Raw genomic sequence first — 21,611 nt, forward strand, 5'->3', positions numbered from 1 at the left:
CCAGCGGCATCTCACTGCATCTCACTGCCGGCGGCTATTAAAATCATCTCACTATTAAAATCATCTCTTCGGCTGGTCGCCATCTAACAATATTGTCACCGAGAAACGGTTGACGTACGCAGGGCTGGTTTACTTGTACGCGCGAAACGCTGTTGGAACGCGCAAGGCAGCAGGCAGCTAGAGAGAGATGAAGACGAGGAAACATCTAGCCCCGAGATGGCTCAAGGCTTGCCAACTGCCAAATAATACAGTTTAGCCGCGATACGGCGCCACTATAGGAGTTAGTAGTGTAGCATTACTCCCGCTCTCTGAAAGACACCGACTCGGTGCGGCAGGAATGAGAGGCAGGACAACAAGGGCAGTCGCATGTGTGTGGCGTGAGGCGTAGACACGCGCGAGGGGCTAGCGGGCGTGGCACGGGTTCAATCGGGCGACGTGGACAACTTCGGAGGTCGGCCGTCTAGAAGAGCGAACGGTTCCCTGGGGAAGAACTTCGTAGGTGACTTCACGGAGCTGGCGGTGAACCTCGTAGGGGCCAAAGTATAGGCGTAGAAGCTTCTGAGAGCGCCCTCGCATGCGGATTGGGCTCCACACCCAGACCTGTTCGCCGGGCTGGTAACGCACATTTCGGTGGCGGAGGTTGTAGCGCCGAGCGTCGAGAACTTGCTGATGCCGGATGCGCTCTCGAGCGAGCTGGCGGGAGGCCTCAGCGTAACGAATGAATTGGGCAGCACCCATAACAGAGGAGGTAGCGCTAGCTGGAAGCAGCACTGCATCCAGCATGGTTGTGGCTTCGCGACCATGTACTAAACGAAATGGAGTGAAGCGTGTCGTTTCCTGGACTGCAGTATTATAGGCAAATGTGACGTAAGGGAGTATGGCGTCCCAGTTCCGGTGGTCCGCGTCGACATACATGGAAATCATGTCGGCGATCGTCTTGTTGAGCCGTTCGGTGAGGCCGTTCGTTTGAGGGTGGTAAGCGGTTGTCTTGCGGTGACTGGTGCCGCTCAGGCGCATAACCTCCTGCGTAAGGGCCGGGGTGAACGCTGTTCCCCTGTCAGTTACAACGATGGTGGGTGCACCGTGACGAAGCACAACGTTTTGAATGAAAAAGTTCGCAATTTCGTCAGCGGTGCCACGGGGGTTTAGTCTCACAGTACCGGCTGAGGTAGTCGGTGGCGACCACAATGTAGCGGTTACCCAGCGAGGACTCCGGAAATGGGCCGAGTAAGTCCATGCCGACTTGGTGAGAGAGGTCCTGAGGCGGATCAATAGGCTGGAGTAGGCAAGCTGGCTTAGTCGGCGGCGTCTTGCGACGCTGGCACTCGTGGCAAGTTCTTACGTAATGCTTCACAACTGCAGCAACCCTGGGCCAGTAGTACTTTTGCCGTATTCGTGCCAAAGTTCGACAAAAACCCAGGTGACCAGAAGATGGGTCATCATGGCACGCCTGCAGGACTTCGTCGCGCAAGGTCGCAGGTACGACGAGCAGATAGGCAGCTTCCGTCGGGTTGTAGTTTTTCTTATACAGAACGCCATCACGTAAACAGAACGACGACAGTCCGCGTGAGAAGATTCGCGGGGGAGACTGAGCGCTTCTTTCCAGATACTCAATGAGGGGCCGTAGCTCACTGTCGTCTCTTTAGTGTTGAACCAGAACGGGCGTGGAGATGGCGCCAAGAAAAACTGACTCGTCGTCGGGGTCAGCTCGGGGGTCCTCGATAGGAGCACGAGACAAACAGTCGGCATGGACTTACCCGGCCCATTTCCGGAGTACTGTATGAGTTAGTAGTGTGGCAATATTATAGGCGCGAAGACAGCTTAGGCCGAAGAGCGCCATGGCCTAAGGTATTTTTGTCTACTCAAGCTAAGGTGAGAGACCCATTTCCAAAGCATTTCACCCCAGATAAGACGAGCACCAGGCCAGGTAGCCATTCTATCACCGGTAGTATACCCGGCGGCACTGGGGATCGAACCCCACACCTCTCGCATGCAATGCCGATGCTCAAACCAGAAGCCCAGCGCTACGGTAAAGACTGTAGACTTCTTTTTTAACTGCTACTAAACACTGCGTGGTCTCGACAACACACAAGTAAGAACACGAGACGAACGCGTCTGGATCGCGCGAGTCTTCACGGCTTTTGAAAAAATGAACTAATTAGCCCGAAAAACGTCTTCTGCTAAATATTCTCCCGCACACACGCCTGGCCACAGCCGCACGGCGTTCACGCAGAACGTCCGTTCCGTCTCCGGTTGGCCGTATAGTGTATACCGCTTCCTCCATTCCGCGCGTACTCGATATTCTTCACGGCCCGCGAGGCGCGCGTGGCCTCGCATGGGGGCGAGAGCGGGGCGCAACCCACAAACCCGGTTCCCCAGGTTGAGTCACACGTGCAGCCTCCTCTCCAGCCGGCGACCAGCAACGCGCCGCGAGCTCTGCAAACAGTTTCTCCTTCGCTACTCGCTCATCTGCCGGCGTGCTGCCCAAGACCTGCGGCTTCAGCGGGCGGGCCTCTCGACGGAGAGGCGCATCGCCCGACGCTCTCCACGGCACGTGGCCCGTCGAACGCTGTCGGCTGTATCAACACACGAACCCGACTACACGCATTACACGCCGCGCTCGCGGCACCGGCACTATCGCTATTTTACGTTAGGGCGCTCGGCTACTGATCCGGAGTTCCCGGGTTCGAACCCGACCGCGGCGGCTGAGTTTTTATGGAGGAAAAACGCTAAGGCGCCCGTGTGCTGTGCGATGTCAGTGCACGCTAAAGATCCCCAGGTGGTCGAAATTATTCCGGAGCCCTCCACTACGGCACCTCTTTCTTCTTTCACTCCCTCCTTTATCCCTTCCCTTACGGCGCGGTTCAGGTGTCCAACGATATATGAGACAGATACTGCGCCATTTCCTTTCCCCAAAAACCAATTATTACGAGAAGGCAGCCCGTTGTAAGGGTGTTCCGTTGTGTTCTGTTGTCGGATACAGCTCAAGAGCGATGATTTTCCCCGACCAAGGACCACCTTCCAGCCAATGGCGTCGGCCGATTATCGTGAGCCTGCTAGCGGGAAAATGCAGGAAGTGGCAGACGAAAGATGACAGACCCCTATATGCACGGTAGGAGATAGTCCTCTCCCTGCATTGTCACGCCCCGCATTGTCAGGCTAGCAGGTTCATGAGAATCGGCCGACGCCATTGGCTGGAAGGGGGTCCTCAGTCGGATAAAAGCCGCTTCGTTCTGGAGTTGTACGAGACTGTAGCTAGGGCGAGACAGATATGGCCACGCAATAATTCGGCGTCAAAAGAACGAAACTGGTTTCAACGCAGTTCCTATATAGCTTGCATTACGAGGACTGTTAGTTCAGTGGCGAGCGCGTTTCTTCGTTGGTACAAGAAGAGGTTGGAGGGGAAAGTTCGATCGCCGTAGTACACTGAGCGTTGTATACAACGCACACACACATAGCAACCAAAGTCTGATAGGTATTATAGTTTATGGGGCTTTAACGTCCCAAATCAACTCAGGCTATGAGGGACGCCGTAGTGGAGGGCTCCGGAAATTTCGACCACCTCGGATTCCTTAACGTGCGCTGACATCTCAAAAGTACCCGGGCATCTAGAATTTCGCCTCCTTCAAAATTCGACCGCCGCGGCCGGGATCGGACCCGCGTCCTTCGGGTCAGCAGCCGAGCGCCATAACCACTGAGCCACCGTGGAGGCCTCAAAGTCTGATAAACGCAACGTCGAAGTAGGTTAGCCGGGTTGCCACAGGTATTGTCTCTGGCAGAAGTAACCAGGCTGTTTGGTTTGCTTCTAACACGTATAGTGGGGCACTTAGGGCTTCCCTAAGGGTTCTAGGAAAGGGTTCTAGCCTTAAGATCCGCTGCAAATACAAGTGAGAGCCACCAATACTAACGGACCACTTCTGTCGAGCCTCGCAAAACCACACAGTGAACAATAAGCTGCCCCAGTTTTACAGCCCCCACGAATCGGCTAGCGGCGTCACGGAACGCCCGCGGCGATCCACGAGGCCTCGGGCGTGGCCCGAGCAGTGCTATCGATACTCGGGGTATCGGCATTTGTTTCAGCTCTTTTCGTTATTTGTATCACCCAGCATTCTTCCCACTAGCGAAGAAATATGCTGAGGTAGCGAGCACAGCGCCTCCTCTGCTTTCTTGTCAGAGAGAAATCTAGGAGTCTAATACCCCTGTCAAACGGGCACTCTAAAGGCGCTTTGAACTAATGCTCCTTTACGCTCCCAAAGGAGCACTACTTCAAGGGAGTTCGTCGCGGTCACGGAACGACCTTCGCAAGAAGTTTTTAGTGCCCTCATGGGCGAAAAGCGTTATTAAAATTGCAAACCTCACTGCACATGTAAATGCAGAAATGTCACATTTTTTTATTAAATTAGTTTTATAACCGTATTATGTTAAAGCAACGCAATTTTAACTGCAATAATGACATGATTTTTCATGTACAGAGCATAACATCACAGTGCTGGCCACACTGAGCCCAACTCGCTCAGTCTGGCTCAGGCTCAGCTTCGTTCTTCGGTTGTTCCCTTTGGTTATTTTGCCCCTGCGATCGTTGTTTTTGTGGTCACGTTTTTCTGGTGTGCCTTGTGTTCGGCGGTCTCCTGAGTCTAGTGGCAACAGCACCGCAGATGTGACGAGCTGCTCTACGTCGCTACTCGCTACAAACAACAAACAACATGGCCGACTTGGCGGCATATTTACCGTGGCTACCGTGACGCTCGTATATCTGGAACAAGAGTATGGCGTGGTGAGACTGCCATAAAACAAATGATCCTATATTTTAAAACACCACTAATCTTATGAAGTGAATTTATAAAATGGAAATTGAACGTTTCTTTTCTCAATTTATTTATGCTGTTAACTCGATGGGAGAGAGAGAACTCCCTTGAAGCCTCAAAGGACGAACTCGAGCTGCCTTGTTTCGAAGCTCCTTTGAGCTAGGTGTCCTTTGGCGCGTCCGTGTGGCAGCGCGCGTTCGTCCTTAGAGTAATGGAGCATTAGTTCAAAGTACCTTTACGGTGTCCGTGTGACAGGGGTATAATGGTGTGTGGATCGAGCATCAACCGGCTCACCGGGAGCGCACAGCCCTGCAGTTGCAGAGGTTTCCTGCAGTCAGTCGCGTTGGAAGAACACGCCCTTGGGACCGAAAGCCCGCTTGGAACCCATGGACATCAACAACTAACGCCATATTTTGGCTGCCAATAGCGAACCCCGCGTAACTCAACGTGGACATTTTAAACTTGTAATTTTGAGAAAACTAGAGAGCCCCGAAAGATTCTGCGTGACCAAAGTAATTATCGCGGCCAACTCTTCCTCCTCGCTGAAACATCTGACATGTAACATACTTCCTGCGCTCAATACTATTTGCGACAGCCGTAGAAAATCAACGGCATGTGCCAAACATTCGAAATTCCCGCCGTGATTTCGAGTGTGCAGCGCCACGCGGCAAGTGGTGGCAGCCGTGCCAACTAGAAGCGTTTTTTTATTTTATTTTCTGGGCTTGCAAAACTCATGGTCCCAATAAGACACGGTGTCCGTAGTGTGCATCAAGGGGGCCTATTGTCGCCATCGCCGAGTGTACTTCAACGTAAAAATATGAGTTGGCCTTTGCTCTTACCCGCTGCTCGCAGTCCTCGCTGAAGCCAGTTTAAGCACTTAAGCACGTAGATTACCTTGCAAAGGTGCTCAAGTGTACTCAAGTTAACAAGGGTAATCTAGGTAAGTGGCCAGCACCACACAGTGCAGCGGGCTACTGTGAAGTGACACATATTACGTTAGGACTAACAAAAAGAAATAAACAAATTTCCACACCTGCGCCACTGCGATAATAATAATAATAATTGGTTTTGGGGGAAAGGAAATGGCGCAGTATCTGTCTCATATATCGTTGGACACCTGAACCGCGCCGTAAGGGAAGGGACAAGGGAGGCAGTGAAAGAAGAAAGGAAGAGAGAGGTGCCGTAGTGGAGGGCTCCGGAATAATTTAGACCACCTGGGGATCTTTAACCCGCACTGGCATCCCACAGCACACGGGCGCCTTAGCGTTTTTTCTCCATAAAAACGCAGTCGTCGCGGTCGGGTTCGAACCCGGGAACTCCGGATCAGAAGCCGAGCGCCCTAACCACTGAGCCACCGCGGCGGGTAAGGGAGTGTAGATTGGGGCTGATTACTGTGACGCAACGGGAAAACCACACAGAGCTTACATCATCCACCACACGATTTGAAAGTGCCAGAGATCACCAGCAGCTGAAAAGTAGCGGACCGTACATCCATGTCTGGCTAGTAACGCTATGTCCGCTGTTAGCAAAGCAATACAGGTATATGAGTGCGCACCAGTAGATGTAAACGGTCTTCACTGCCTGGCGACTAATGCCAGCACGACAGAGGTTTTGATCAAGCTCCACCAGCTTGACTTCGTGAAGCTATTCGCAAGATTTTTGGAGGCGTGCGGAAAAGGAGCATGGAATTACCACCCGCAAGCAGGAAGAACTTTTGCAGTCCCGAAAAAAACTCATCCGCATCGGCGTGAGAGATGCGCAGATACTGGAACATCAACCCTTTCAGCTAAGATTGATGTTCCAGTATCTGCACATCTCTCACGCCGATGCCGATGCGGACATCAACCTTTTCAGCTAAGAGAACCCGCCGCGGTGGCTCAGTGGTTAGCGCGCTCGGCTACTGATCCGGAGTACCCGGGCTCGAACCCGACAGCGGCGGCTGCGTTTTTATGGAGGAAAAACGCTAAGGCGCCCGTGTGCTGTGCGATGTCAGTGCACGTTGAAGATCCCCAGGTGGTCGAAATTATTCCGGAGACCTCCACTACGGCACCTCTTTCTTCCTTTCTTCTTTCACTCCCTCCTTTATCCTTTCCCTTACGGCGCGGTTCAGGTGTCCGCCGATATATGGGACAGATACTGTGCCATTTCATTTCCCCAGAAACCAATTATTATTATTATTGTTATTATTATTATTATTATTATTATTATTATTATTATTATTATTATTATTATTATTATTATTATTATTATTATTATTATTATTTCAACTAAGACTGAGCAAAAGCAATTATAGCTTTCGCTCTCACCCCAGACCACCAGCTTTTTCGGACATGGACGTGTGGAGTGTGTGAGAATACATGCCAGAGCCACAGACGGCAACGTGACCGCTGATGATGGGGACTTAATGGATCAACGACATCCCTAGGATAAGTCTATGCCACAAACGTATACCTGAACCCCAGCCCACCGAAGCGTATGAAAAACCGGGAAATCAAAGAGCAAGACACTTCCTCGATTTTGTGTCACAACAGTAGAAGACGCGTGTAGATTTTCAACCGTTGTTTTCGTAATCGAACTGCTAAACACTACATAACAATCATGCTCTGGAGTACACGTCTGCCGGGCACTGCCGCTCAATCCCTTGCCTGGCTTTGGCAGGACGTTATATGCACAATGTTCTATTTTTTCGTGATAAATGTTCAATCAAACCACGCCAAACTTCTGGTCTGCAAGATTCGCTAAGGGAAGAGGAATCGCCCCTCCAGTCTCATCAGGGAACAACGCTGCCCTCCTGCCTAAGTCAAACTGCCATTGGGAGGAGAGGCCCAAAGGCGTAGGAAAACGAAGGCGAGGAAACCGCACTCATTGCCAGGGGCATGTCGGACTCACTGAGCTCTCGAGTGTTTTTGAACGCGACAGCGTTACGCAGTTCGTGTCGCAGAAAAGCCGGTGTCGTCGGCGTCTGGCCGTGAGCGAAAAATGGCGCATCTCGGTGGACACCTGAACCGCGCCTAAGGGAAGGGATTTTAACGCGAGAGCGATAAGGACTAATTGATTGATCGATTAATTAATTAATCAATTGATTAATTAATTAATTCGATTGATTGATTGTCTGATTGATGTATTTTCCTTCCCTTACGGCGCGATCCGGGTGTCCAGCGAGAAATGTGAGACAGGCGTCATTTCTTTTCCTTAAAAGCCATTGTTAACTTCATTTTCCTTCCCTTACGGCCCGGTTCGGGTGTCCACCGAGATATGTGAGACAGGCGTCCTTTCCTTAAATTGTCCAATGGGCCACGCGTCGCGCTGAACGGGCAATGGCGTTCCGTGGACTTCTTGGCAACGCTGCGACACGCTGTCGCATCTCATTCTTAAAGATTATGCTTAAGAACACATTCAGCGAACGTTTTATTTCAGCGAAATGATTTATTTACATCACGTTTTGTCAGGCCCGTAGCAAGAAATTGTTTGTTGGTTTAATGAATAGCCACGAACCCACCATTTAATTTACGGTAACCGTCACTAAATTCGCTGTGCATGGCGTCATCACTTCGTAACTCATTTCGCGAGCCTGGTAGCGCTGACAATTCGCCGTGTCATAGGTAGCTATCATCTGAGTTGCTCCAAAAAGATGTTCTAAAGGTTGCTGTATAGGTGATAATTAATAGGGTTACGAGATTATTACTGAAGTCACGATATGAACCTATTATGTTCGTTTCTCACAGCTAGACACCAAATTAACTGTCGCGCTAGTTGAAACGAGAACTAAAAACATGCTTTGCTAAGCACTGCAACTGGAAGCTTATGGTTGCGGAAATGGACTCCCGTTATAACAAACCTGTACTGTACAACATATTACACCAGCTTTCAGCTACAAATGATTCGTGATCGCAACAAATTTATTTCAACTATATGCGTTATGAACGCATTTATTTCCACTAAAGAAACGACGTTCAATTCGACTCGGCTTTCCGCCTTTTCATCCGAAAGAGCAAGGGAAAGGAAACAGGAAGGGGGGGGGGGGGGTGCCTCTCCTAATGTTTGCCCGACGTTGGTTCTCCTTTTGATAATAATAATAATAATAATTGGTTTTGGGGGAAAGGAAATGGCGCAGTATCTGTCTCATATATCGTTGGACACCTGAACCGCGCCGTAAGGGAAGGGTAAAGAAGGGAGTCGTGGGTTTTCCGTCGCAAGACGACTCCTTTTTATGCTCCAAGATGAATGACCTTTTAGGCCCTGCTAATTATTACTTTCTCCGGTGCTCCGAATCCAAAGCAGGTTGGAAGATGCGGTTTCGAAATTACTTTCCCGGACAACAAAGAGTTATAATATTTATACAGTAATATAAACAAAAATAGAAAACCGTACCGCTGTCGTATACGGGGCGAAAAACATCAATTCTGGCGAACGATGGTCCTGCATTCGGCTTTTTCCCCCAAATCCCGTTTCTTTTTTCCCGCCACCACGAGCGAATACACATAGACGACTTACTGCATCTCTCCCTCCTCTCTTTCTCCTGCCCTCTTTTTTTTTTCTTCTGTTTCTGCCGTGCGATGAGGGCCCGTAGCAGCGCCGCCTATGCGCGGCGACGACCCGCCTCGTTCGGCGGCAGAAACAATTCAGTCATTTGTCATCCCTGCTAAATTTGCCGCTCACGCCAAAGACCGCCACGACGGGCAGAATGACTTTCCCCGCCCGGTCGATGCGCGCCATCTCGGCCCGCTTCTCGTGGCCGCCGTTTTGTCTGCTCCCTGCTTGAACTTTTCTCTTTCTTCCATTTAATTTTTTTTCTTTGCTCTATCTCGTTCAATCAGTATGCCCAGGACTTCGGTATACAACGGAAATCAAACTCGTTTTACTCTAATAAAAATGAATGTTAATATTCTGAGTGTAATATAATTGACTCAATCATTGCGCAAATAAAAAAAGAAACCGCGTGTAGAGCGTTGTCCCCGCCGCGGTGGCTCAGTGGTTAGGGCGCTCGACTACTAATCCGGAGTTCCCGGGTTCGAACCCGACCGCGGCGGCTGCGTTTTTATGGAGGAAAAACGCTAAGGCGCCCGTATGCTGTGCGATGTCAGTGCACGTTAAAGATCCCCAAGTGGTCGAAACTATTCCGGAGCCCTCCACTACGGCACCTATTTCTCCCTTTCTTCTTTCACTCACTCCCTTATCCCTTCCCTTACGGCGCGGTTCAGGTGTCCAACGATATATGAGACAGATACTGCGCCATTTCCTTTCCCCTAAAAAACCAATTATTATTATTATTAGAGCGTTGTCATAACTTTCACGATCGAGACGGCTCTCTTGGCGCTCTTTGTATCTATGGACAAAGAGCGCCATGGCACAAGGTTTTTTTCTTCTACTCAAAGCAGTGTAAAAGCCCCATTTCCCAACCATTTCACCCTAAATAAGCCGAGCATCAGACCAGGGGAAAGCTTGTACCCATTGTATCACCGGTGGGCACCCGGCGGCACTGGGGTTCGAACCCCGCACCTCCCGCATGCGAGGCGGATGCTCAGCCACTCGGCGACCACTGTGGTCATTTTAGGCGGTATTGATGAGGCTACGACATATTTGCTTTTCATTATAAGCGCCATCAATGGGTAAAAAAAATAAAAGGAGAGAGTCGCGCAAGCCATTCTTCTCGTACACACACACACACACACACACACACACACACACACACACACACACACACACACACACACACACACACACACACACACACACACACACACACACACACACGCACCTCGCCGATGCTTCTTCCGCCTGCATTCTCTCCCGAGACTGTATCGTCGAAACACCCGAAGCGCGCTTCACCACACCGGTCTTTTTTCCCATCGCGGCAGGGAAAAAAAAGGGAAACGAGGAAGGAGTGCGGAGCGCGCAGCGCCTCATTGGCGTCTCAGCCTTCCCCCCTTTTTTTTCCTTTTTACTTTTCCCAACGGCGGCGGCTTCTTTCGGCGTTGACCGACTACCGCGACGCACGAGAAACACGTCCGAAGGTTAACGGAAAGATAAAAAAAAAAGGGAAAAAGAAAAACGGGGGAATCCCCTGCCCAGGGGCGACCTCGGTCCCGGGGCTGCAGGGTCGCTTCGCCGTGGCCCGGAATCGCGCACGCCCAGCCTCCAAGCCGGCGGCGTAAGTATTGAACAATGTTACGCAACGCGCGGCTCCCGGGCATTCTCTCGGCGCCTCCCCCCCCCCCCCACCCTCTTCTCAATGTTTTCCCTCCGGGAATCCTTTCTTCCGCCATCGCGTCCCGTCTGTCCTGTATCCCCCCCATGCTTTTTGTTCTTCTGTCCCTCGCGTCCGCCCCTCATCGCGTCGTCGCGTGTGTCGATCGTTTTGCCCCTGCTTCTCTTGGCACGTTCCTCCCCCTCGTTGCCGCTATTTTTGGCATTCACCCCCACTTCTAGCATTTTCTTCTTTCTTGCCCTCTCCATCCTAGCGCGCGGCTTCCCGGCATAACAGCGGGGCACCCCCCCCTCCTTCGCTCCCTGGCACGAACGCAGGCGCTAAGCCCTTTTGGCACGCCTGTTGCTTCGGGCCAAGCGATTCGGCCCGCTTCTTTGCTCTTAACGCTTCTTCCAAGCTCTTTCCCTCTTCAGCCCCATTGTGGATTTTCGCGCGAGCAGGAGCTCGGTGGCTGGTGAAGGAATAAAAGACAAACAAGAGAAAAGGGAAAAGGCTACGAGGAGGGGTTAATTGTCTGGCCGCCCCCGCTCGCTCGGAGCTGAAGGGTCGCGTCGAAATAACGGCAACGCTAATAACGCCGGCACCGGCAGCACACCGCGCGGCTAATGAGACGAGGTCGACGGCCGGGTGTGAAGCGGGCATTCGTGGCGGAAAACGCGTCGTTTGGACACGACCGAAGAGGAGGCGAGCAGGTGATTCTTTCGTTTGTGTGTGTTCGATTGATTGTCAGTCAGTTAGCTGCCAATCAGTCGGCGGTCAATTAAACGGCCCCCTCCTTCTCTTTTTACAGTTTCCTGCGCCGTTACCGTCTTTCAAACTTGTATCGGTTATTGGTGCGGCGGAAGCCATTTTTATGGCATTGATCAAACTGTTTTCGGCAATTAATGCAGTATGGAGCGCACCGCTATTTATGGGCGTCACTGTATTTCATGAAGATAACCGTTTACTATGGCGGTGTTCTCGAACCGCTAACTCGCCAAGCAAGGACGGAAGAAAAGACGGACATAAAAAAAAATTTACGGTGGCCACTTGAGTGCTCCGAAAGCGAAAGCATCCTTTGACCTAAAGGCCATTGCACTAAAGGCCTTAGCCATAAAGGCATTTACCCTAAAGGCATTTACTATAAATGCCTTGGACCTAAATCCTTCAACCTAAAGGCCTACACATTGAAGGTATTTATTTACCTTGAAGGCCTTCACCCTAAAGGCCGTTGACTAAAAGGTCGTTACCATAAAGGACGTCAACCTAAAGGCCTTTATCACTGCCACTGTCATTAATGACACTTATCGTTACTTAGTAATGCCTTATATCGCTCCAAAACTACCCCTATAAATATCACTCTCACTAACTACACTGTCTCGTCTAATGTATTTGCTTCATTGCATATGATAGCCCATTACCGTTTTATGATCTACTGCTGACGGCATGCGAGACCTTGGTGACGTCATGAGGTTCTGGCACCACTTTTCTTGGTCAACGTCACCGGGTTTCGTCGCTGACGAGCCATATAATGCTTCCGCATTTAAAAATCAAACAAAAAGAACGCGATGTGACCTACTGTAGAGTCATATACCGTGGCGCCTCTCATTGGCTGAAGATATGTGCTATCTGAAGTAACGCCCCCCCCCCCCCCCTCAACAAAATAGTTCTCAGGGACGTCTCATTACCTTATGTGTTCGAAATGCAATAACATTAGAAGCTACTGATGCCTTTACTGGAAGTGACGTGACTTCCCTCCAGCCAATGGGCGAATTTTATGATCGACACATTTTTTCCTCCGCTGACACTTTAATGCTCTCGCATTAAAAAAAACTTTGTCAGCAAGCGACTTTCACAAACAAGCCGCTTTTGAACTCCGCGACTATATATAGACACCCTAACATCGGTAGCTGATTGCTCATCTCATAGGCGGTATCCCAGTCTGTTAATCACGAGAACCCGACCACTGGCATGCCCGGATTTTGACATCGTTTTCAAGCGGTAGAATCAATGAAGATCCCCAGGTGGTCGAAATTATTCCGGAGCCCTCCACTACGGCACCACTTTCTTCCTTCCTTCTTTTACTCCCTCCTTTATTCCTTCCCTTACGGCGCGGTTCGGGTGTCCAGCGATATACGAGACAGATACTGCGCCATTTCCTTTCCCCCCCCCCCTCAAAAAAACAATTATATATTATAGAATCAATGAAATCTTGTTTGTTTTAGAGGTGTCACTGGGGTCCCGTTTACCAGAGGATGCACTACGGCTGGCAGTAAGGGAATCGGACCATTCACCCAAACGCGCAGTTTGGACTCCGGGCCATCAGGGCCTTAGAGGTAACGAGGCTGCGGACGCGGCCGCCCGAGCGCACACCCACCGGGCCCCTCATTCAGGTTCTTCCGGCTCAGAGATTAGGCGACCGATTCTGCGGTTCAGGGAAATTCTGGAATACTATTGCGAACGGCATCGGCTTTGCCCGGTCCCTGCTAAGGGCCTGAGTAAAGCCGATGAGCGAACCCTCAGGCGCCTGCAGACCAACACACTTTGTTGCGCCCTGCAATAGCAAAACATTTGAACCCCAACATTGATGGGCGCTGCCCTCGTTGTTGGGAAGTGTCCGATAACTTCCACATGGTTTGGGCCTGCCAGAAGAATCCTTCCCTTCCCCCAAACCCTTCCCCTTCCCGAGAGGCATGAGAGGCAGCCCTGCTCAATTGCTCGGGCTGGAGTCTCAAAGGGCTCTAGTCCAACGGGAGCGAGTAGCGGCCTCGTCCAGCGGTGTCCCGGACTAAGGACTCCACCTATGTAAAGGGCCATTTTTGGCCTGCAAACTCTCTCCACTAAATAAAGTTTTCACCACCACTACGGCAAAAAACACAGCAAGAACATGGTACATAGAACCATCGCTACAGTGAAAGAGGGAAAGCATTAAACCATGTATTACTAACTCTAGTTTTACTTGCAAAAAACCTTCGCTACCGGACCAAGACGCACTTCATTTCATCCCTCACCGTGCCACGTTAGCGAAGCGGCGCGAGTAAGAGAAGGCTCCGCTCAAAAACAGTGTCCTGAACGCCACCAAATGTAGCGAAAACTAAATGAGATCGCTGTTCCGTTGATCGAACCTTATTAAAAGATCTGATGTTGTCCTTTGCCCCCCTGCGACTGTACCACGGTTAAAGCGCACCCTGGAAGTAGCAGCCATAATGGGGGCAAAGTGTTTTGACATCGTGCGCTTAAACATGTTCGTAAACATATTTATAAGAATGTTCACGAGCTCTCGTCAAGCATATACATTCGAAATTATGTACGCGAGTGTTATCGAGTCTACTGCAGCAGTCTATGCTCCTTTCGTTCACTCCAAACCTCCTCTTTGCATCATCATCCCAGTTACAAACCCACATCGCACTAACTTGACACCTTGAGTTGCTAAGCCTTTCCACTCCACATGGCCTCCTCCTCACAACCGCGACCGATCGAGAATGGAGGTACTGAGCCGTGGCCTCCGAGCATATTCAATACACCCAGGGCAATTCAATGTTAGATGTATATACTGTGACATATGTGCGACCATGGTACACATGGTCTGGACATGCCCACGATACAAAAGACAACACACGCACACCAGACTCATGGGAGGCTCTGATGCACAACCCACACACAGAAGTCCAAAGAAGCATCGTCAATCAAGCTCTGGCCGCCGCCGAGTCCCAGTGGATTACGGCCGACGCCTAGCGAGAGGGAAGAGCACAGAGTCCTGCGACCCTCCGGTAGATTGACTGAAATATTCAAAGTTTTTCCATCCATCCATCGATGGAGGCAAACTCAAACAGCACCCATGGATGTGCTCCCGTCCGGAGCCCTTCACTGCCGATCTTTCTCTTTCTTTCCTGCCTTCGCACACGGCGCGGTTTAGGTGTCCATGGATAAATGAGACAGTTAATGCACCTTTCGTTCCGATAAGCTATCAATGATTATCCCGCTCCGATAAAAGTCGCCGGTACAAATTCACGGCGCTACAGGCTCCGCGCACAGCCTGTGTGCCTGATTTTCACTCTTGGGCACAATGTATTTGTCTTCACTTAGCTGGAAAACTCGTGGACGCAGCTACCGAGTCTATCTGAGCACTACTGGTGCGAACCATGCGGATAAAATGCGCGTCGCACTAAACCCATCTCAAGTTCATGAACACAAGCGGTGCACGCAAATCGACCCGTACATTTACCCTTGACTACCTGGACGCAAAAAGCGTAGGGCAGTGGAATTGGCTCCATTACAGCGAACAAGCTCAGTTTGTTCATGAGAACACACACGCCCATTTTTGACGTCCATCCTTTTTGCTGGAGACATATATAGTACATCGCGGTGTACCAACTCTATAGTCGGATACAACTCAAGAACGATGTAGCATATGTTCATTAAAGGAGGCCCACCAGCCAATGGCGTCCACGGATCGTCATGACGTCGCGGTTAATCCGCTAATCCGTTGTTAATCTCAGCATTTACCAGCCCCCTGCAATGCCACGCTGTCAGTGCAAATGGATTGACCACGACGTCATGAGAACTGGTCGACACCATTGGCTGGAGGGCCTGAATGCACGAATACGCTTGTGAAATGCGTACCCATTCACACTTGCGAGTCGCAGAGGTTGGGCGACCGTTTTGGCCACACAGCAACAATCACACGGCGGTCGCCCACTGTTCGGTTTTCCCGGCTAGCGACAGGGAATTCCAAACCCTAAATCAATCAGCGGTGCTTCAAGGCTGTTTAACATGCAAGTGATTGAGCGGCGCGGTGAAAAATTTCCTCGTCGCTGTGGCCTCTCCAGCCGCCGCGATCGCTCATGTTTTTGCGCCGCGGCGGCAGAAATCGCGAGCGTTTTCGCTCGCACGTGAAACAGGCTTCAGAGGTGAACGGAAGCTTCTTCCACATCCGGCTTCGCGTTGCCGATAATATTCAAACCGGCAGCTACGCTGGCTAGACTCTATGCGACAACTCTTGTTCCGAACGAGACGATTCGGGAAAAACGCGACCCGCAGGTCGCGCTTTCTGAGGTGAACTTTGGCTTCTTGTTCGAAATTCGCAGCCGATTGCACACCCTTTGCGACCTGCAAATGTGACTGGGCATTCGCGCTACAAAGATGGCTTGCAACGCGCAAAATGTTGTAGGAGCTGACGTCACGAAGTTGTTCGGCAAAGCTGAATATGCATATGGCTTCTGTTCCAAAGAGTGTAGAATTGTAGCAGCAGTGTGTGTGATTGTGAGTGCGTGAGTGTTGATTGTGCTTGACTTCACCATTCACCATTTCCCTCTGTTATTCACCATCCCCAACCACCCCACCACCACCATCCCCACAACCAGACAGAGCTCTCCTGTTTCATTAAAGTCTCTCTCTCTCCTCCTCCTTCTCCTCCTCCTCCCCGCAACGAGGAATTTCGGATGGAATTGCCGCAATGACCCCACTTTTTCCACGAAGAAAATTCAGGAAACTCATAACGCAAATGTGACCCCACTGATCCCGCCCCACTCCAAGAGTTGTCCATAAATTCGCCCCTGAGTACGCCTGAAGGTTAAATTGCTACAAGGCGCAAACAGTAGTTTGATCACCGGCGGCTCGTTCTAGGTCCAACCGGGCGTGACTGTACAGGGAAATTTGCCAAAACAAGTCTCCTCAGCCACCTTTTCAATCGCCAGCCAGTCCACCCGCAGACACTGCGGCACATATCAGAACACACGGACGCAAACAGCGCCCCCGCTCCTTGTGCGTGCGCCGTCAAAAACGCTGTTTACCCAAGGTGGCACGACATGCCTAATGGTCGGAAAGGCGGCGTCCATCGATCGCAGCAGAAAGGCTCGACAGCGCGAGCGAGCTCTTGCGAAGTTACGCGGAATCAACACGGCCCGGTCGACCGCGCGACCCGAAAAAAAAAAAAAGAAAGTTTTAATTTCGCTGCGGACAATGATGAAGGCACTAGCGAGCACGAATAAAAGTGGTATAAAAGCACGCTTGCCAACCGCGAGCGTATACGGGCGCGGGACAGTGATATACGACATGGATAGCTGTTTTTGAGATAAGAAGCGGTCGAATAACCTCAAAGAACAACCTGCACCGCAGCGCAGGCGACGAAATCCGTCGCTCTTGCTAGTTTGTGTGGGTCCTATTCTCAGAACAGGACATCCAGACAAAAAGGACTACGATCCTCAGTACATCTCGACTTCACCCTGCTCCTTGTACTTAACCGCGCCGGGCCCCAAGACTCGGACTTCGTCACTTAAGGATCAAATTGCAGATTTCGCAGCAAGCACTTCGTCTCTTTTCGGTTCGTTTCGAAGTAAGTGCGTGTCTCGTTCAAAAACGCCCTTACAGCTTAATTTCGCCAGCTCTTTGCCTGTTTGAAAATACTCGTATTAACGGTGGCTGAAGGAAAAAACAGACGATTTTTTTTTTAATTAAACGATCCCAGGTGCAAAACTACAAACCAGCACAGTCGCGCGATACGGACACTGACTCTTTTCATTTTGGCAAACAATTGGTTAAAGCAAACCTGTCCAACGCGCAGCACGGAACGTAATTGAGGTGCGTGTAAAATTTACCGGTTTTATTGCGTTAGAACAAAAGGGAGCCCAAACAAGCTCCTTGATGCAGCTGTTGCTTGCTTGAAAGAACTAGATGCTACGTCAATGTTGACCGCACTACAGCTATTGAGAGAAACGATCTGAATATCGCGGAGCAACAACTAAGCGATCCAGGAGCGAAGAATTAGGACTGCATTCAACAGGTTTTTCGGTCCTATGTCACGGTCTGGGCACTGGCCGCGGAAATGGGCTCGGGTTAGGATGCACGAACTAAATCGACGTTATGCAAATCACCGTGCGGTCTTGCAGGCGTACAGTGCACTAAAAACCCGGCCAGTAATTCTGGCTGCACGGTTCGCACAGAAACCACACCCCGCGCATGCGATTCCCAATGCAAAAATAATCGCGTTAAGTCACTCTCCCGTTGGCTCCAATCAATCCAACGCTCATTGTATACAAGCACGTCAGCCGCGTAATGGCTTAGCTTCCCTCATTTACCGAGTTCTTCCGCACAGAACGGACACAGCCTCGGGCGTCCGGCGATAGCCAGGCAAAACACAATGGCCAGCCGTCCAGAAAATGGAACGAGTTTGAGTGAAATGCAAACGCCACGTTTCGAGCTTTGCTTTTGATTCCGACTCTTTCGCCGACTTCCGAATGCAGTGCATCCGTGCAGCGGTGTTCCGATAGCGATCTGTCCGCAACCGATCGTGCATGTAGTACGACAAGCCCGCGCCGATGACCACACACAACAGCAGCAGCAGCAGGAATGTAAACAAGCGGAGCTCCGCGCGACTCGTCGCACTGAGACAGACGCATCCGCAGTAACCACGAAAAACGAGCAAGCTGTGTATATACGGCAGACAGTGATGAAGAAAAGACATTCTCTTGCGACATCCGAACTAGGGGCAGGCAGGTGCTGCGCCGCGTAAAACAGCAGGCTCGCCGCATTTACAATAACCCCGCCGCGAACAAATCATTGCGACACACATAGCTCTGTCTGTGGCCGTCGCTAAGCTGACTGGCTGCTGCTGCAACCGTCCAGGGTTACGGATGAGATATTGGTTAGCCGGTTAGATAGTGCAACGTGCCGTGTTGACGGTCCCAGAAGAGGCCGTCAAACCGCGGCCGCGACTAGCGCGACGCGGGCTTGCGAAGCCGTGCCGCGAGAGCTGAGACGGCGACGAAACCTGCGAGCGCTCGAAATGCGGCTGCTGCTGCTGCTGCTGCTGCTGCACGGCCCGATCTCGCGTCCGTCTCACGGCATCGACACGATATCGCGGCTCGGACCTAGTCGAACGATGGCCCGGCCCAGCGTGCGAGGGAATGGCTAATAGAAGATGAAAAGAGCGCTTGCTCGGGGGACTCACCTGCACCAAGCCATTTTAAGCGTTTTCCTGGTATTAACAACAAATTTAATCACTCTTTAAATGGGTCTTTTCACAAATGTCCGACACATAGCGCCCCCTACGGAAACTAGCGAGGGCGAAACCGGCGCCATCTGCCGCAAAACGCAGCAAGCAGAAACTTCTAATAAAACACAGTGTTGCCGGCATAATTTTTGTACGAGGCCAACTTTTGCAAAAGTTAACTACGCGTTAGTGTGCGCTATGTGACAATAATCAAAGTGTCTCGACACGAAAACAAATCATCTAAAGTTGTTAGCAAAAAATTAAAGTTACCATTTATTGCAGGACAAGAAAAATAAGACAAAAGAAAACCTTTGTAATTTTAAAAGAACGATCAACTTAGTTTCTGTTTCGTCCACGGACATGACAGCATGTTATGCTTTCGGTATTGCAACATATATTTTAATATTCGCTGTTTCAGAGCGCTATAGGATACTATTCTGTTTTCTGTGGGCCAGCAAATTCTAAAATGTTTGGTACTCACTTTTTGCTCATGGATTTTGAATTATATTAAATCTAACACCACACCTGTGAACAACTCTAAATGCATGAATTCATGCACAAAACTTCAAAATGTGCATTCATTCTTTAAGAAAATCAGACAGATTACTCCCTTCAAAAATATTTTACTATTCATTTGCATATAATTCATACTTTTGTTTCTGCAGATTTTTGTTATGATTGCGTACTTTAATTGTCAACAGTGATTATTTTCTTCTTGTTTTCGTTGTACGACACTGCCCGATCGTTGCGTACCTTTTTTCACTAGGTGTGGTGCAAAAACCTGCGAGAGGTATGTTCTAGAAATTCTTTGTAACGTGCGGCTATTTTAAGGAACAGATACGACTGCAACGTTGCAATGTGTAGTCCGAATGAGTAGGTCAAGTGCAGCATTATCCGTGCATTTTCCATGTAGCTTATCAATCGACAAAATGAAATGAAAATTCTGGGTGCCGATTAGTTCCACATTCGCAAGTTAAGCAACTTTCCTACGTCTGTGTTATGCACACAATATCGTCTACAGCCCTCAGCACTGTGTCCTTTCTTGCTGCCCCCTCACCTCTTTCATTTCTCCTCTTCATACTGTCTGCTTTCCTTTATTTCCTTTATTTCCACTGCCCCAGCTCAGGTGCCGCCGCCAAAGTGATGGCAGATGCCGGGGTTAGCAAAACTCTATTAACTTCCATTATTGTTATTTTTATCAATGAACACCCCTTACTACTACTACTACTACTACTACTACTACTACTACTACTACTACTACTACTACTACTACCAGCTACTAATACTACTCAGCACTGCATACCAGGGGGTATGGTCTACAAATTCTTTGTAACGTACGGCTATTTTAAGGAATACATATGACTGCAATGTTGCAATGTGTAGTTTGAATGAGTACGTCAAGTGCAGCATTTTTCTTGCTTCTTTCCATGTAGCTTATCAATCGATAAAATGAAATGAAAATTCTGGGCGTCAATTAGTTCCACATTCGTAAGTTAAGCAACTTTCTTACGTCTGTGTTATGCACACAATATCGTCTACAGCCCACAGAGCTGCATACCAGGGGGTATGTTCTACAAATTCTTTGTAATGTACGGCTATTTTAAGGAACACATAGGAGTACTGCAATGTTGCAATGTGTAGTTCGAATGAGTACGTCAAGTGCAGCATTTTTCTTGCTTCTTTCTATGCAGCTTATCAATCGACAAAATGAAATTAAAATTCTGGGCGTCAATTCGTTCCACATTCGCAAGTTAAGCAACCTTCGTACATATGTGTGTTATATATGTACATGTGCACTACGTATGTATCGTCTACAACCCATAACGCTGCACACTGGGTTTTTGGAGCATCCTTTCACTGTTCTCGATCAACGACAGTGGTGTACACCGCTGTCCTCGAAGAACAGGGGCGCACCCCAGGTGCTATGGCGGTTTTTGTTCTCCCGTCAAGTAACCATACGCCGCGAAGCAGACTACCATGCAGACGACGGATACCGAAGCCGACATGGCGAGGCCGCATAAGCGCACGCACCTGCTAGCTGCTATTATCTGCGAGCTTTCGTCAAACTTGTGTCGCAATGCTGTGGAAAACTGACACATTACACAAATAAACTGCACCAGACAGCGCCTGGAAGTGAACTTTGAGGCGGCTTTTTTATTTTCGCCGTCACAAAAAGGTCCTTTCGAACGTGGGAAAAAATGCAAAATGAGCGGACTGGCTCGCAGCGACAAAATTTTACTACCGTAAATAGCGTTTGCGCGTATCCGACGAACCCACGTTTGTTTCCGCATTTGTACTTTTGCTTGCATACAAAGCGTCGAAGGGCTGACTCGTAATGACAACAATCTACCATATGTGACATACGCTGGCCTTATTTGACGAAGTTAAAAAAAGAAGGGAGGGGGGGTCGCAGTATTTTCATTTTTATGAGCAGAGCTGCTTTGCAGCAATGACGAGCAAGCGCGACTGAGCTAGCTTTCATTATGATAACTTCATGGTGTGGTTTGTTTGTATGACCTCTGTGCCATTTTAACGTGGGAGCGTAATTAAGTGCCCCCATGTCGGGAAAAAAACTGTCCAGCATCACCGGCATTGGCATTTGAAGAAGCCTTGCAATCAGAGCAACTGA

The 21,611-nt window shown here is 49.9% G+C and overlaps 1 protein-coding gene across 4 annotated transcripts in view; it reads right to left on the reverse strand.

Annotated features, from left to right (window-relative positions):
* The window catches only part of LOC144107601 (uncharacterized), a 94,461-nt gene extending 75,404 nt beyond the window's left edge, over window positions 1-19,057 (reverse strand). For 2 of the 4 annotated variants that reach the window (XM_077640698.1, XM_077640696.1), the window contains exon 1: window positions 18,941-19,057. In XM_077640698.1, coding sequence (XP_077496824.1) covers window positions 18,941-18,954 — 14 coding nt within the window. In that variant the 5' untranslated portion in view covers window positions 18,955-19,057. The remainder of the gene's footprint in view (window positions 1-18,940) is intronic. The other 2 variants (XM_077640699.1, XM_077640697.1) reach the window with 1 other exon arrangement.
* Window positions 19,058-21,611: the final 2,554 nt, after the last annotated feature.

This window comes from Amblyomma americanum, chromosome 10, assembly GCF_052857255.1.
Source record: "Amblyomma americanum isolate KBUSLIRL-KWMA chromosome 10, ASM5285725v1, whole genome shotgun sequence".
NCBI classification, from domain to species: domain Eukaryota; kingdom Metazoa; phylum Arthropoda; class Arachnida; order Ixodida; family Ixodidae; genus Amblyomma; species Amblyomma americanum.